This window comes from Mus caroli, chromosome 4 (assembly GCF_900094665.2).
Source record: "Mus caroli chromosome 4, CAROLI_EIJ_v1.1, whole genome shotgun sequence".
Taxonomy (NCBI): domain Eukaryota; kingdom Metazoa; phylum Chordata; class Mammalia; order Rodentia; family Muridae; genus Mus; species Mus caroli.
In genome coordinates, this window is record NC_034573.1 from 79,301,211 (window position 1) to 79,317,413 (window position 16,203).

Genomic DNA, 16,203 nt, shown 5'->3' on the forward strand with positions numbered 1-16,203 from the left:
AAACTTTCCCAGGCTCCCTTCAGCCTGCACTCTGGCTGTACCTAGCCTCCCATTTATCAAGAAGCCACAATCTTAAGTAGTCAACAGCCAGGATGTTTCAACATTCAGGGAGGACCCTGAGGCCCCGCGGAGTCCAGTGAGGTCCCCGGATCATCAAAGGAGACTGCACCACATGTTTGCATGGCATGCGTATTTTATTGTCTTCCAAACTTACTTGAAAAAAAAAAATTTATGATGAGTACTTGGCAGTATTTCTTGATGTGTGTTCCAATAGGTTTTACACAATAAAAAGGACTTATTGTCAGAGTTTTTAAAATGATGTTTCTGTCTGCTCAGCATTCATCCCTCCCTTCCCTGGAAACTACATTTCAATTCTCCCTCGAGAGCTCACCCCACCTCCAGCCTTCTGTTATTCACGTGGTTCACACGGGTTGACCCCACACATCCTCCTCCCTGCAGAGGTGGACCCCAGTTTAGGCCTGGACAATAGGCAATTTTTCTATTGCCATGACAGTCAGCTTGGGAATCAACATGAGACTTAAAGCCAGCAAGAGACTCCACTCCAGGATCTTTACTGGAACCTCTGGGCTTGCCAGGTGAGAGGACATTAGAAAGTTAAAATCACTAGAAATGCTTACACTGACCTGGCCTGCCTTAGGAAGCAACAGGGAAGAAGATAAAGCCAACTGAGAGCAAGACCTTATCACATCCCTGGAGGCCCTCCCTCCCACTACACCTACAGCCAACAGTGGAGTCCTAGATGATGCAGTTGCCTGAACCAATACATTGTTTTTCCTTGAGCATTTAGTATTACAAGCACGCTAATTCCTAGGCTGGGTTACACTAAGTTAAACAAGGCTTCTTTACTCTAAAGCATCCCAGAGACTTCAAAATATAAGCATGCATTATGGATTTGCATCAGGAGGCTACACAGGAAGCGTTTCCCACACTAATGAACTGCTTGGGAAAGACCATATCATGGGGCTTACAGTCCACAAGAAAACACCTTAGGAAAGGCTAATACACATTACCTGTCTGTTAACCTAATATTAAAATACTCCAAATCCCTATTCCCTTGTTATTCTGGATAAAGGAGACAAATGGGAATTCATTTATTCAACACTGTCGATGCATTTTTCCAGCCTTTAAAAAATGCGTGTGTGTAATTTTTTAGTCATTTTCCTAAATTGGGGTCATAAGCACAAACCATAGTATATTTTCCCCAGACTTAATAAAATATGTGCACACATATACAGACTTCTCTTTATTGCATCAGGGTCATAATTCCTGAACTGTTATACTTTTGATTTCCACCTTTTAAAATATTTTGGGTCTCTAGTCTCACTGCCAAGTTATCAGCTATCATTCCTTGTTATAAATGTGTCTCCCTCTAGCTGTAACTCCTCAGTCTCCTCTGTGGTTAAAGGGCTAATAACCTAAAAACCTCAGGTGGGCTGAGAAACTCCCGACCGGAGTGTAGGTGAACTGACAACAGCTCCCGAAGGATGTGAGGATGCCAGACGTCCCTGAGATGGCCAACATGGCAGCCTCCCCACAATGGGATTCACAACTTTCAGGCTGCAGAGAAGCAAATCTGCATAAAACATCTTCCAGCCCAAGGGTTCCCTTTTCTGTGCTGTGCACAGAGCCTCAACGCCCCTGTGCCTGGGTGTACAGTCTTTGGGAGGAGCAGGATGGCAGAGCAGAGCTCAGAGGGAGAGCCAAGGCCGCAGATGCACTGTGTAGTAAGCTGAGTGGTAGCCCCGGGGAATCCACATCAAGGGTGACTTGCTCACCTTACTGGCTGCTGGTTTCCAGGTTCCTGCTTGGTTTTGAACAGCTAACGTTTCTAAATAAGTGACTATAGAAACTATATAAACAACTATAGAAAGTGTTGCAGTCTTCACTAAAAAATAAAAAACAAAAAACAAAAAAAAAACTCCAGTCTAACAGCAAGCACTGAGCTGTTCTTAGAAACTATAAAATAAAGTAGCTTTGTTTTTTCATCTTTAAACCCAAGAGAACCCATAGTCCAAAGAAAAATTCCATTCCTTGGTTTCTAAGTCATCCATTGGCACACAAGTCAGATTTTAGTCATTTTTCAGGCATGTTGTGTGCCTCTAACTCTCAAGTCACTATTTGCCTGCTTAAAGACTACTTGTGGGCTTCCCCACCCCACCCCTCCCATTTATGGTCCTATAATGGAATGGATGGAGATCTGGGGAAAGATGAAGTAATTACACCTTTCTTTCTCATTGAGGATGCAATGCTGGCCCAAGCAGGTAGCAGGAGGAAGCAAGGCAGCTAATACAAATTCAAGCAGAGGAGCAGGAAATCCACGAGTTCATCAGAACAACTGGAGCTGGGTTTGTAGTCACTCTTGTCAGGGAAAAGACATTAAGATTTCTCAAGTCAGTCACTAAAGATCCAGAGGCAAGGACTCGGGGCACCTGAGTCTTAGGACTTGAGCCGAAAGAAAAGCCCAGCTCACCATAGCTCTGATGCCTTTTCCAGAATGCAATATACATGTTCTAGAAGGTTCATGGCTCCTGGGCTCCTGGTACACCTCCAATGTAAGAAAGAGCCAAGCACCTGCTCAGAAAGCCATTTGCAAAGTTAGGGTCTGCTCTGCCAAAGAAAACACTCTTCCTGTGTCCCCCCACCCCCACCCTCCAACCTCCAGCATTTATGCTCAGAAGGGCCTCTGTCTTCCCCACTTGAAGGCCTGCTAAGCAGATGTGGGGCTTGGGCACTAGCTGGAGGGACTAGGGAACCATTAATCTGCAATTAGGACTGCGCTTGCCCCCACCTGCCTCACCTGCTTGCTCTTGACAAGCACAGAGCTGAACAGCATCTTTTTGTTTTAGCAGTCAGAAGCATTAGAAAGTCTTGAGGTTCCCAAAAAGTCACCTAACAAGGAAAGGGAGGCACTACAAAAAAAACTTAAATCCATAGCTTACCCAAGAAAACCACATCTAAGCTAATGGAATACAAAGTAACAGATAGAGCTCTGCCTCCATGGCACCATAAAGTAATAAGAGAAAGCACAAGCCACCAAGGGACAGACGCAATATAGTCCCACCCAGCTCTGACACCCATGATCCACGTGGCCAGCATGCCAGATATCTGCAAAGGTGCTATGGCAGAGTGGGACTGTGATGTAGATTTCTGAACTGGTATAAGCATTTTCAGATTTTTTTAAAGTGTTTTTTTGTTAAAGATGCAACAAAAATAAAATCTGTTATTATAGAGTCCCTGTTATCATTGGGACAAAATTACTGAGTAAAGAGTAACTCTTTTTAAGAGGGTTGATGTCTGTTTTGGATGCTTGGGGGGATGAGAGTGGGTACTGCTGGTATCACTGTTGGTGTTGTTTTGAGATGGAGTCTGTTTAGCCTTATCTGGCCAGGAACTCAGTATGTAAACCAGGCTGGCCTCAAATGCAGAGATCTGTCTGTCTGTGCCTCCCTAGTATCAGGATTAAAGGTGTGAGACACCAAGGCAGGACCAAAAGCAATTCTTTTCTTTTTTACAAAAGCCCAACCCGACTCTTACTTACTTACAATTTGCTAGTTCAAATCCAGGAGGGGCACAGCATCATGGACTGTGTCCAGGGGCCTTTGTAGGAAGATTGCTGCAGAATTTAGTTCAGACCATGTCACTGTTTCTGTAGGCCACAGTTACCTTTCCCAGATTATTTGGGCTTTGTCTGGTTTGCCTCCAGGAGTCACTGAGTTGGTTTTGTGTTATACACATTAGCACATCTCTTCCCTGAATAGAGCTGTTTCATCTCGGGCATAAACACTTTCGATTTTAGAAAGAGCCATACATTCTATCCAGTCCCAGAGACCTTGCTTATACCAGCAAAAATGGCCTTGCATCTCAGCAGAAAGAAATGCATTTCAGTTCTCTCTGCATTATCAGAAGTCCTGTTCCCAGCAGACCTCTATGGGTACCAAGACCTCAATTTTTTTTTTTAATGAAGAAGAATTCATTTTGGATCAGAGCTTTAGAGATTGTAGTCCATAGTCACTTGCTCCACTGTTTTTGGTCCTGTGGTGAGTCTAATTAGCAGCACAGTGTGGCATGCATAGTAGAACAAAACTGGTCATCACATGGTACCTAGGAAGAAAAAAGAGATAGGAAGGGACTGGGAGCAAAAATAAGCCCTTCAAGAACAGGAATCTAGTTTCTCTCTAGGCTCAGCCCCTATAGTTTCCACTACCTTCCATCAACAGCCCATTCAGGTATGAATTGAATAATCCATTGGTGACATTAGAACTATCGGGATCGGCAGATGGAAGATGGCTCAGTGGTGAAGAGCACTGACTGTTCTTCCAGAGGACCTGAATTCAATTCCCAGCAACCACATGGTGGCTCACAACCATCTGTAGTAGGATCTGATGCCCTCTTCTGGTGTGTCTGAAAACAGTTATGGTGTACTCATATAAATAAATAAATCTTGAAAGAAAGAAAGAGAGAGAGAGAGAGAGCGAGCCAAAGAACCATCAGGATTCAATTCCTTCCCTCACACCCCCACTTCTTTAATGCATGAGCTTTGAGAGGATATCTCCCATTTGAGCCATGTGTGATGCCATCCTTTTGTGCTCTCCATTACCTTAGTAGATCTTGGATATATGGTTTGACATGGTTCGTGGAGCCAGGATGTCTAAGACACAAAAGATGAGCAATGCCTGCGTTGTGGAAATGCAGATCTGAATTCAGAAAACTTAGATTTCACACTGGTTTTGTTTCTTTCCTTCTCTGTGTGCTTAATGCTCTGCGCTTCCCCACCCCATAAAGACCAGACCTCAGACAGACAAGAGGAATAAACAATGCAGATTTGAACCCACTGATGACTAAGTTCATGGTGAAGATGCAAGAGGAACTTAAATAGCCCAGGCCAGGCATGAGAGCCATGGACAGACTGAGACCTAGGTAGAGAAGATAGAGGCTTCTCACTGAAAAACCCAGCTCTGGGCTTAAGCCAAAAAGTCTTAAGCTGAAATCCCACCTCCTCCACCCTATCCCCAAGTTTCCTGGGACCATGAGAGTATTTAGATGTGGACTTGAAAGACAGGTAGATATGCCCAGTGTTGGTCAGCATTTTCTGGCCATCTAGGCCTGGAAAGAAGTCCCACTTGAAATTATCTTTCCTCAGTTCTGTCTAGCTCCAAGTTATTTGACCTTAAAAAATCAAAAGTTGGTAAATTAAAATATAAAAAATAAAAAATCTACCACCAACAACAAAACCTGAGGCCCAAGAAGTCTGTAAGGCAGAGCTCAAAGGCAGAGTGTAAGGCAGAGTGCATTGCTATATCAAGCTTTATGACAGATCTGGTCACAGCTACTATTTTAGAACAAGTAGGATCAGAGTTTCCAGAAATCTGCACTGCCTGGGGCAATCCATTCTAGGCTCTGAACATTTAGAAGATCCCACCTTTTCTGCTCACAGCTCTGGGGCCAGGCCTCACCTTCCTAGTTGACAACAGTCACTTTCTCCCTGGAGCCAGAGCCTATACTTAAAGCCTGGCAGGTCCACAGAACCATAGAATTCCCACAGGACCTCCTCCTTTCTTTGCCCATGATTGACAAGAACCACACCAAATCAGACATCATTATCCTTGCTATTATGTCATGCAGGAAAGGAGTAGACAGATGCCCTATGATAGAGACCTAGATACAGAAGACCCAAACACAGTCCCAGATTGAGCCCAAGGAACCCCTTTCATTGCAGGGATGGAGTATGGGAAAGCCCTGGCTATACTACTCTCTGTATAAAAAGCACATGAGAGTGAAAAAACAAACCTAAAAATCCAATGCCTCAAAATAAAGTTTATTCTTTGGCACTTGAAACCTGGCAAAGGTTAATGTCAATCCATACAATAATTAAATTAGATCAAGATCCCAGAGATGTCACAGAGATCGTCCTTGATTCCATGAACAAAAGGGACCCAAAGGGGTTAGAGGGATAAAGTAGAGGGCGGGCTGCAGAGGGTTAATCAGCCAATGAGTACATGTCATTTTCCTTTATTCAAGTGATTCTCATGTTAGTCAAATATGCTGGAATTGGTGATGATTTTTTTTTTCATTCTGAGGTAGGTATTTTACATTTTTCTTTTCAATTTTGGGAAATTCTTCTTCAATGGATTTTTTGATGTCTGCTTTTAAAGGTGTTTTGCAGGTTTTAAACATTTTTTGTTTTTTTTTTCAAAGTCAGGCTGATACTTCTAGTTCCTTCTGACCAGGCTTTTCTGTATCACATATAGAAATAGAACTGTTCTGCCTAGAACCTGTCTGGGAAATTGACCTATAGATCTTGTGCCCCATAGAATCCACTTCCTCAAAGATATAGCCCGGAGGGTCCATGTAGGATGCTGGGCACTTGCCCAAATCCTTGGGAGTAAAGCTGATGGAATAAGTAGTCTGGCCCTCTACGGGGATGTTTCTCCGAAGGCCAACCCAGGCGGGCTTGTAGTTTTCAGTAATCATAGGTGGATGCGCCACAAAGCACGTCTTAGTGGTGGTCTGGCAGTCCAAAGGTTCAGCAGGCAAGCTCAGGTGCGGACTGGGTCTGATCGGCTTTGTGTTCACGGCTGCCCACTGCTTGAAGTCATCCTTGGTGGTGGTTGAGCTTTCAAAGCGCTTGCTCTTCTTAATGGAAGGCACAGGTCGGCAAGTTATAGCAGGGCTACCCTTGAGGTGCTTGTAATGGGTCTGCACAGTTGTCAGAAGATCCATCTTCTCCTCAGGAGGGACATACACAACGGGAGCTTTGGGGACCATCTGGGGTGTTGGCCAGGCTTGAAATTTCTCCTGAACCTCTGTGATGTTGGCGAAAGGTGCATCGTGCACGGGGAACTTGGCTGGAGGTTTTGTGCTCTTGGCAGGCTCCCCTAGCAGGCCTCGGTAGGACTCTTTGTGGGTGGTCAGGTTCTCAAAGGGAATGCCACAGGGTATATATTTCTCTGCCTCCTTAACGAAGCGCTTCTCCACAGGGTGGGGCACATAACTCATCTTGTAGTTAGTCAGGTCTTCCAAGGGGATGTTGTAGAGTTTTGACTTAGATGGAGGCTTACAGCTCACAGTAGTCACAAGGCCTTTCATGGTGTAGTCATCCTGATGTGTGGTTCTGTTTTCAAACTTGGAAGACTCTGGCCGGTACTTGGGTGGAGGACGAAGAAGCTCCCGTCTTGGTTGGTTCCAGGGTAAATAATCAACTGAAATTAAAGAAGAGGCAATCACTGATCAATCAGGTCTCCTAACTTGCATGTGTTTTAAAGAGCGCTAAAGCCACAAACCAGTTTCTAATGAAAATCTCTGGCCTAACAGAACAAAGTAGATCCCTGCTATCATCTTGTGCATAAGCTCACTGTTTAAATATCATGGTGCTTGCAGCCTGTTGTGCAGAGAGACAAATCTACTCAAGTTCTCCTCGGATGCCACCATGCTATGCACAGAGATTTTAGAGACCTACGGTCTACTCCAGCAGAAAAGTCTGACTGAAAGGAAGCTCTTACCTGTGCAAGGAAAGGGCCATCTCTCCGTGCCAGAGTGCATGACAAGATGCATGTGCCGTGCACAAACACAGAGAATCACAACTCACCACTGATGAGCTACCAGCCAAGCCAACCAGGTCTACTTAGTGGGAGTAACTTAACTACTACTGTGTCCCTGAACTGCTCATGTCTAATCCATATGCATCAAATGCACTGCTCCAAGGGAGTAAGTGTATATGCTATTGCCTAAAGACAGACTTGCCACAGCTGCCTCATCCTTTGTTCTTAGGATATTAGTCATGTTTCTCTTCATAACACCCTAATAAAATATATACTATCAAAAGAAACAGAAACATAGAGAAACTCACACCCAGTTACTTGGATTTGAATTTAAAAAAAAAAAAAAAAAAAGAGTATGGGTTCAAACCCAGATTCAGAAACCATAGCCAAACCCACTCTGCTCTTGAGAGCAAGAGATGCCAGCCAGTTGTACTCAAGCCTTTCCGAACATAATCTGACATCTTCACCGTCATCCTTCGTGACAACTGTGATTGTCTCCAGTTTTCAGATTGCCAAAAGACAATCTCAGAGAAACTTAAGAGGTTGCCCAAAAATTTAAGCCACAGACCCGACTCCACAGCCATGCTTCTGAATGTCCCCAAGTCATAGCAGGGCACTACATTTTTCTTTAAATAAAGACTGAAAAAGAATAACCAGGGAAGGTCTGTAAAGAAAGGCTAACTTCAGAGTGTCTGAAAATTGACGATCAGCCAGCTGAGCCAAGGTCACCTTCGTCTCAAGAGGAACCTCTGTGGTGGGTTAAAATGGCGAAGACGCAAGGACTCGGCCCACAAGAGCCGTGCACTGCAGAAGCAGATACCACATCAGACAGTTTCTGAAGCCACTTTATCCCAAATCTTCAGGACAGCTCGGAGGCTAAAGGACCAGCTGAGAGCAATGGAACCGTAAGCACTGCGCACACTGCCTTTCCTTTCATCATCACTGTCGAGGCTGGTATTGCTTCATTGCTCTCATCGATTACCAGGGCTAAAGAGTCACAGTAATGATGCTAGTGAGCCCTCTGAATCCACAAGTTCTCTTGCAGCCTTGGGACAAGTAGACCAAGCCTCCGACTTAGGTAATCAACAGGAGTGAAGGCCACAGGCATAATTTTTAACAGCTTTGTAGAGGTACCATTTACACAACAAAAGGAGCCACCGATAAAAACCTTTGTAACATCACACATTTCTGGGTTGTTTTGTTTGTTTGTTTGTTTGTTTGTTTGTTTGGGTTTTTTGATGCTATTGTTCTGGGGTTTGTTTTTGGCACATGCTGATTGTACAGTATGCTGGGTTCCATTGTAACCATTTCATACAAGCATATGACGGGCCATTGATCCTATTGTACATACCCTGTTATGGTGTGTTATGTTCCACGATAGTGGTTCTCTACCTTCCTAATAATATGACCCTGTAATACAGTTCCTTATATTGTGGTGACTAACCATAAAATTATTCTTAACTGTAATGTTGCTGTTATGAATCAATGTAAATATCTGTGTTTTCCAATGGTCTTAGGTGACCCCTGTGAAAGGGTTCTTTGACACTGCCCCCCCAAAGAAGCTGTGACCCACAGATTGAGAATCTCTGCTTTAAGGTTTCATGTATGTATATCTGGTGGTTCTATTTGGTGAGGTTGTGGAAACTGTGGGGTGAAGGGTGTGGTTGGCAGATGTAGAACACTGGGAACAGACCAAAAGCATGGTAGACAGGAAGGCTTCTAAGCCTTTCTCAGCTTTCCTAATGTGCAGACATGTGAGGAGGAGAGATTGCAGGCCCAGAAAGCAAACTAGATGCTGCTTTCCTGAGTGCCAGCAAGAGAGAGATTCAGAATAAGAAAAAGAAAAAAAAAAGAGAGAGACTTTATCACAGAGATTCAATCAAGGAAAGGCTTTGGACACTTATAAAAGAATCCAAAGGATACTAAATAAAGACAGAGCCAAAGCTACAGCACCATGCAGAGAAGGAAACCAAAATTAGCCTCAGCCCAGCAGCTCCATGAAGGGAAGGACATGGATCTGGGGGTGGGAGGGGGCACTATCAAAAGGTAAAACAGATGAAGCCAAGCCAGTCCTGCCCTCAAGACAAGCTCACAGCCATCAGGAGTCAGTTGTTACAAGTGTTGTTGACACTACAGCCCTTCCAGTCAGCAACAGAAATTCCATTTTGTCAAGTCACATGGTTCAGAGGGCAGTCGTGAACTGAGAGAGAAGCCCACTGTGCAAAACTAGCTATCCTGGAGTCCAGGAATATCCACTAGTTCAGAAACCTCAGTTTGACCTGCCACAGTCCCTAGATGAGGGAAGGCCCAGAGACAGTTATGGAGAACAGACAGACTGAAGGGCACAAGCCACGGGAAGGGTAGCTCAGGCTAGGAAGCACAAGAGAAAGATGGCCCCTCCCTCAGTGGTCACAAGCAGGCCTCATCAACAGAGTTACTCTGAAGGGGGATAACTCTGAGCCTGAGGCCAGCAAGTGCTTCACAGTCTAGAGTCACCATCTGCCTGTTTTCAATGCTGTAAAGGCCAAGCACTCTTCAGTTTCAGGGGTTATCCATGGATGACCAACAACATTCCCTCCTGTGAGAGGCCATCAAAGTTTGAGAAGTATGCAGCCTACGTCATCATAGTACTGTGCCTGCTTTCCATACTCCTGACACGGCTGGGAGACACTCTTCAACTAACACAGTCACCAGGCTCTCAGGGGGAAGAAAGTCTTGTCCAGCCACAGAGTACAAAACTAAGTGTGCACAGACTCCTCATACTCAAAGAAGGAAAATGGTTACAGTAAAAACAAGCTTGGCAGACATCAGACCTGTGCCCTACAGAACCTCGGTACAGTGGTATAAACCAAAGGAAAGACCAATCAAGTTGAAGGGACCAGCCCCACCCTTCATCCTTATCACTATTGCCCCCAGTTCTCAACCCCAGAAAGAAGATGCTCCCACACCTCAACTTATTTTTTCATTCTATATGCTTAAAGGGATTTGACTGTTGTATTTTTTCAGACTTTTTGGTTTTGCTGTTATTACTCTCTACACCTTCATCTCATTCTCATTTCATTTCTGCATATTTTTCCTATTCTTCAACAACTTTTTTCTTCATCTTTTTCTTTTTCTTTCTGCCTCTGTGCTTACTGCTTTTCCCCATCTCTGCATTTAGTAGTATCTTTACTTTACCATAATTTGACTTCCTTTTCTCTTTTACTTAAATGGGAAGGGGGCTATGTATTTTGGCTGTACTGGAATTCACTTTGTAGACCAGGCTAGCCTAGAACTCACAGAAATTTGACTGCCTCTGCCTCCCAAGTGCTGATTAACATCATGCACCACTACACCTGGTTTTGTGTTTAAATGTGTGTGTGTGTGTGTGTGTGTGTGTGCAGCACATGGGTGCAGGAGCCATGGCGGCCCAGAGACAGAGTCAGACACCTAGGACTGGGATTACAGGTGGTTGTGTGCTTCCGTGCGCCTCTGCAAGAGCAGCAAACACAATAAACCACTGAGGCATCGGCTACAACCTGACTACTTTACAACTCTTACATTCCTGTTTATTATCCCCCTCCGACATCTATCTAACTTGGGCTTGGAACTATTTTACTATTGGGAAATCTTTTCTTGTTTACATTTTTTCATTTCTAATCTCTTACTCATTTCTCCTCTTCCTCTCTTCTCCATTCCTGTCTTCTTTCTGCCTTTGTCTATTCAGGCTTGCTGCTGCTTCTCCGCTGGCTCCATCTCCTTCCGTTACCTCACTCCTTTACTACTCCCACTCCTACCCTGGACAGTTTCTAACTGCACAGCACATAACCCAGCAGCGGCCATCCTCACACCTACAATCATTGGTGACATGCGTGTATTTAGGCATCTGCTGTGCTGGGTTGTTTTTTGTCACCATGGTTTGCTTCTTCCTCACTGAGTGGTTCTGGGGTTTAAGCTTCCAAAGGCAGGCTGTATAAGAAGAACCCCACAAATTCAGAAGTCATATCAAACCATCAGACATACACAATACAGAGACATAAGAAACGTGGAAAATAAAAAACAATCTAAGATGACTTTTTCAGAAGATCATAACTCAACTATTGAACTGAAATAAATAAAATGCCAAATAATTTTTAAGGTTTATGATAAAAATTTATCAATGACCAGGAAGGGTGTAAACAAATAGAGGAATTTAATTAGAATTACCCACTGTCTTAGTCAGGGTTTCTATTCCTGCACAAACATGATGACCAAGAAGCAAGTTGGGGAGGAAAGGGTTTATTCAGCTTACTCTTCCAAATTGCTGTTCATCACCAAAGGAAGTCAGGACTGGAACTCAAGCAGGTCAGGAAGCAGGAGCTGAGCAGAGGCCACGGAGGAATGTTCTTTACTGGCTTGCTCAGCCTGCTATCTTATAGAAGCAAGACTACCAGCCCAGGGATGGTCCCACCCACAAGGGGCCTACCCTTGATCACTAATTGAGAAAATGCCTTACAGCTGGATCTCATGGAGGCATTTCCTCAACTGAAGCTCCTTTCTCTGTGGTAACTCCAGCTGTGTCAAGTTGACACAAAACTAGCCAGTACACCCACTGACTCAACCAAGTGAAAGAAACAATATAATTTATGGAGGACAGAGTATGCAGTGACATACCAATAAGGAGGCTGGAGAGGTAGATGGCTCAGTGCTTAAGAGTGCTTACTGCTCTTGCAGAGAACTAGAGTTCAGTTCCCAGCACCTGTGTTGGGCAGCTCACAACCACCACTTGTAACTATCTGCAGAGGCACCAACTCCCTCTTCTGACTTCCATGGACCACCACACATGGAGAGCGACTTACACCTACATAAGTAAAAATAAACCTTTCTATAATCAAATAAATGTCAATACGGACAAATAAACAAATCAGCATGAGCACAATGCCCAAGACCTCTAAGATAGGATCATGAGAACAAACCTAAGAATCCATATGTTAGAAGAAGCCAAACACTTTACTGCTTAGGAATTCACAAACCATTCAGTGAAATTACAACAAAAAACATTCCAAACTTTGGAGGAGGTGTGCATTCAAAAACCAGAGGCATATAAAACCCCAATAGAACTACATCCCCAAGACATTATATAGTCAACTTGTCAAAAAAAAAAAAAAAAAAGCAAAAAAAACCCCAATATTAGTAAGAGAAGAACACCAACTCACAAAGGCAGAAACATAAGAATAACATCAGTTCTATGGTCAGTAAAACTCAAAGCTATCAACTTTCTAAGCATGGACTAATACATACTTCAACCCCTGAAAGTAAGTAACAGTCAACCAGGCATGCTATGTACAAGAAAATTATCTTTTAGAATTGGTTGAAGACATTGAGGCTTCTTCAAAACCAAAAATTAAAAAGAGTTCACAGCCACCACTGCAGAAGAGTTAAAGGAATACATATTGAGAGAATAAGTACAGTCTCAATCATGGATCACAGAATAAAATAAATTTCATGAGATAAATGACTTACAAAGGTAGAAAGAAGTCTAGCATGTCTAACACAATAAACCAGCATCCCTGATACTAATGTAGTCCAGAGTCAAGAAACACAAATCTGAGCAACTTGAAAAACAGTCAACAAAGTTGTGAAAATTAGCCAGGCGTGGTGGTGCCAATCTGCTGCCTGTGCTTTGAAAGCGTAAGCAAGACAATCAGTAGTTCAAGATTATCCTTAGCTACATAACAAGTTCAAGGCAAGCCTAGGAGAGAGAGAGAGAGAGAGAGACAACTCACCAAGAGGTAATAAACTTGTCTCAATCATTTTAGATGTAAATGGCCTCAACCTACCAGATTAGAAAAGTAAAAACAATTTTCATTTTTTTATTGTAGGTTTCCCTTTCATAATATTTTTATTACATATTTTCCTCACCCTCCCCCCACACTTCCCTACCCACCCATTCCCATTTTTTTTTTTGGCCCTGGCATTCCCCTGTACTGGGGCATATAAAGTGCGTGTGTCCAATGGGCCTCTCTTTCCAGTGATGGCCGACTAGGCCATCTTTTGATACATATGCACCTAGAGTCAAGAGCTCCGGGATACTGGTTAGTTCATAATGTTGCACCTACAGGGTTGCAGATCTCTTTAGCTCCTTGGATACTTTCTCTAGCTCCTCCATAGGGGGCCCTGTGATCCATCCAGTAGCTGACTGTGAGCATCCACTTATGTGTTTGCTAGGCCCCGGCCTAGTCTCACAAGAGACAGCTATATCAGGGTCCTTGCAGCAAACGCTTGCTAGTGTATGCAATGCTGTCATTGTTTGGAGGCTAATTATGGGATGGATCCCTGGATATGGCAGTCTCTAGATGGTCCATCCTTTTGTCTCAGCTCCAAACTTTGTCTCTGTAATCCTTCCATGGGTGATTGTTTCCAATTCTAAGAAGGGGCAAAGTGTCCACACTTTGGTCTTCGTTCTTCTTGAGTTTCATGTGTAAAAACAACTTTCTGTTGTCTTCAAGAATCATGCCTTATTGATAAAGATACAGAGACTGAAAGAAAGTCAAAGGATGAAAATCAATCTGTGGAGCAAACCCCAACCAAAAAGCAAGCCGGTGTCATTATTCTGACATCTGACAAAATTACCACAACTCAAAATTAGATGAAATTAAAAGAGCACTGCACATTAATCAGGGAGAAGTTTATAAAGAAGATACAGCAATTTGTGAAATACCAGCATGGTGCTTGTCCAAAAACACAGCTGCCAACCAATGAAATACAATAGAAGACCCAAGAATAAATGCACATAGTTACAGCCACATCATTTTTGACAAAACTTTCAAAAACATGCATCGAAGAAGAGTCCATTCCACAAATGCTGCTAGAAAAAAACAGATTTCCATAGCACAAGAATGAAATTAAATCCACATCTCTCACACTGCACAAAAAAATCAAAAACCTTAATGTAAACCTTAATCCTTGAAAATGCAAACAAAACACTTCAACATGAAGGCAGGAAGAGCAAGGATGTCCTAACCACCACTTCAATGACATAGGAAATAACTCTATTGATTGCCAAAGGGGATTAAATAAACTAAAACACTTCCAAGCAACAAAAGAAACAAACACCAGAGTAAAGTAATAACCTAAAGAGTAAAACACACGCACGTGCACGCACACACACACACACACACAATTCATTGCTGACTACATATCATACAAGGGACTAATACCTAGCATACATAAAGAACTGCAAAATAATTAAAACTCAAATAAGTAAATCATCTAATCAATAAATTGATTAATGAACTGAATAGAATGTTTGCAAAGGAAGAAATAAAGTGGTCAATTATATGTTTTAAGTGTTAACCTTCTTAGCCATTATCAAAATGCAAATTCAAACTTTTAAGGTTCCATATCACCATAGGCAGAAAAGTTATTATCAGGAAAACAAATGATAAACGCTGGCAAGGTTGTAGGAGACTAGGAACCTCTGTTTATTACCGATGGGAATGTAAGTTTGTGCAGCCAGTCTGGAAGTCAAGATGGAGGTTTCTCAAAACGCTGAAGGTAGAGTTACCATAGGAACCATAACCCTAGCCCTAACCCTAACCACTTTGGGGTATAAAACCATCATGATGGACTGCAAATCTTCTATAAGTTGTTTTGTCAGGCATTCAGTCACAGCTGAGAGTAAGTCTATTTAGCCTGATGTTTTCAAAGTTTTTGGTATTCTTATAAGGTCTTCCATCAGTTTTGAAAATCTTTCTATGAGAGAGACTAGAAAGAACAATCTTTTGCATCTGATTATTCAATTTTCACAACATAATTTGTTTAAAAGCTCTCTTTTCTAGGATACATTTTCCTTTGTACTTTTGTTGAAAATCAAATGTCTAGAGGGTCTTAGACTCATTTCTGGGTATTCATCTCTATCTACCCCCATTGGTTAAGTGTCTATTTTGATGCCTAGACACTACTGGATTCTGCTCCTGTGGTTATAGTGCGATGGATAGCAGGTTCTGAGATGCTTGCTGCTTTATTCTTCTGTTTAGAACTGTGTCAGCTACTCCAGGTATTCTTTGTTTCCATACCCATTCCAGAAGGTTCTTTTCAAGTTCTGAGAAGGTCACAGGTATTTTGATAATGGTAGCCATTTTAGCAATGTGAATTCCACTGATCCGTGACCATGGGAAGCCCTTCCATCTCACAGATGCTCGTCAGTTTCCTTGATGTTTTATTGATTTCTCTATAAATGGTTCTCTCTGCTAATTGGTTAGGTTTATTTTATTCTTTTAGAAGCTTTTGTAAATGCAGCTATTTTCCTGACTTCTTTTTCACCAGGTTTATTGCTGGTATGATAAAAAGCCACAATTTTTTAGTTTTTATTTTGTATTCTACTATTTTGTTGAATATTCTGGGCCTAAAAGTATTTTGTTTGAATCTTTAAGATAATCAAATTATAGAATCCTAGCATCTACAAATAGACATAGTTTTACTTCCTCCTGATTTTCATCCTGGGTGTTTTGTTTGGTTAGTTCATTGTTTTGTTTGTTGTTGTTCTTTTGTTTTGTGAGGATTAGGGGAGTGTTTTTGCTTTTTGCCATACAGCCATTGCTAAAATGTCAATTTTTTTAATATTTTTTATTACGTATTTTCCTCAATTACATTTCCGATGCTATCCCAAAAGTCCCCCATACCC

The 16,203-nt window shown here is 42.5% G+C and overlaps 1 protein-coding gene across 1 annotated transcript in view; it reads right to left on the bottom strand.

Annotated features, from left to right (window-relative positions):
• Nucleotides 1-5,855: 5,855 nt before the first annotated feature.
• Saxo1 (stabilizer of axonemal microtubules 1) overlaps nt 5,856-16,203 on the bottom strand; it is a 100,299-nt gene continuing 89,951 nt past the window's right edge. Inside the window, exon 4 of the mRNA XM_021160759.1 lies at nt 5,856-7,220. Coding sequence (XP_021016418.1) covers nt 6,217-7,220 — 1,004 coding nt within the window. The 3' untranslated portion in view covers nt 5,856-6,216. The remainder of the gene's footprint in view (nt 7,221-16,203) is intronic.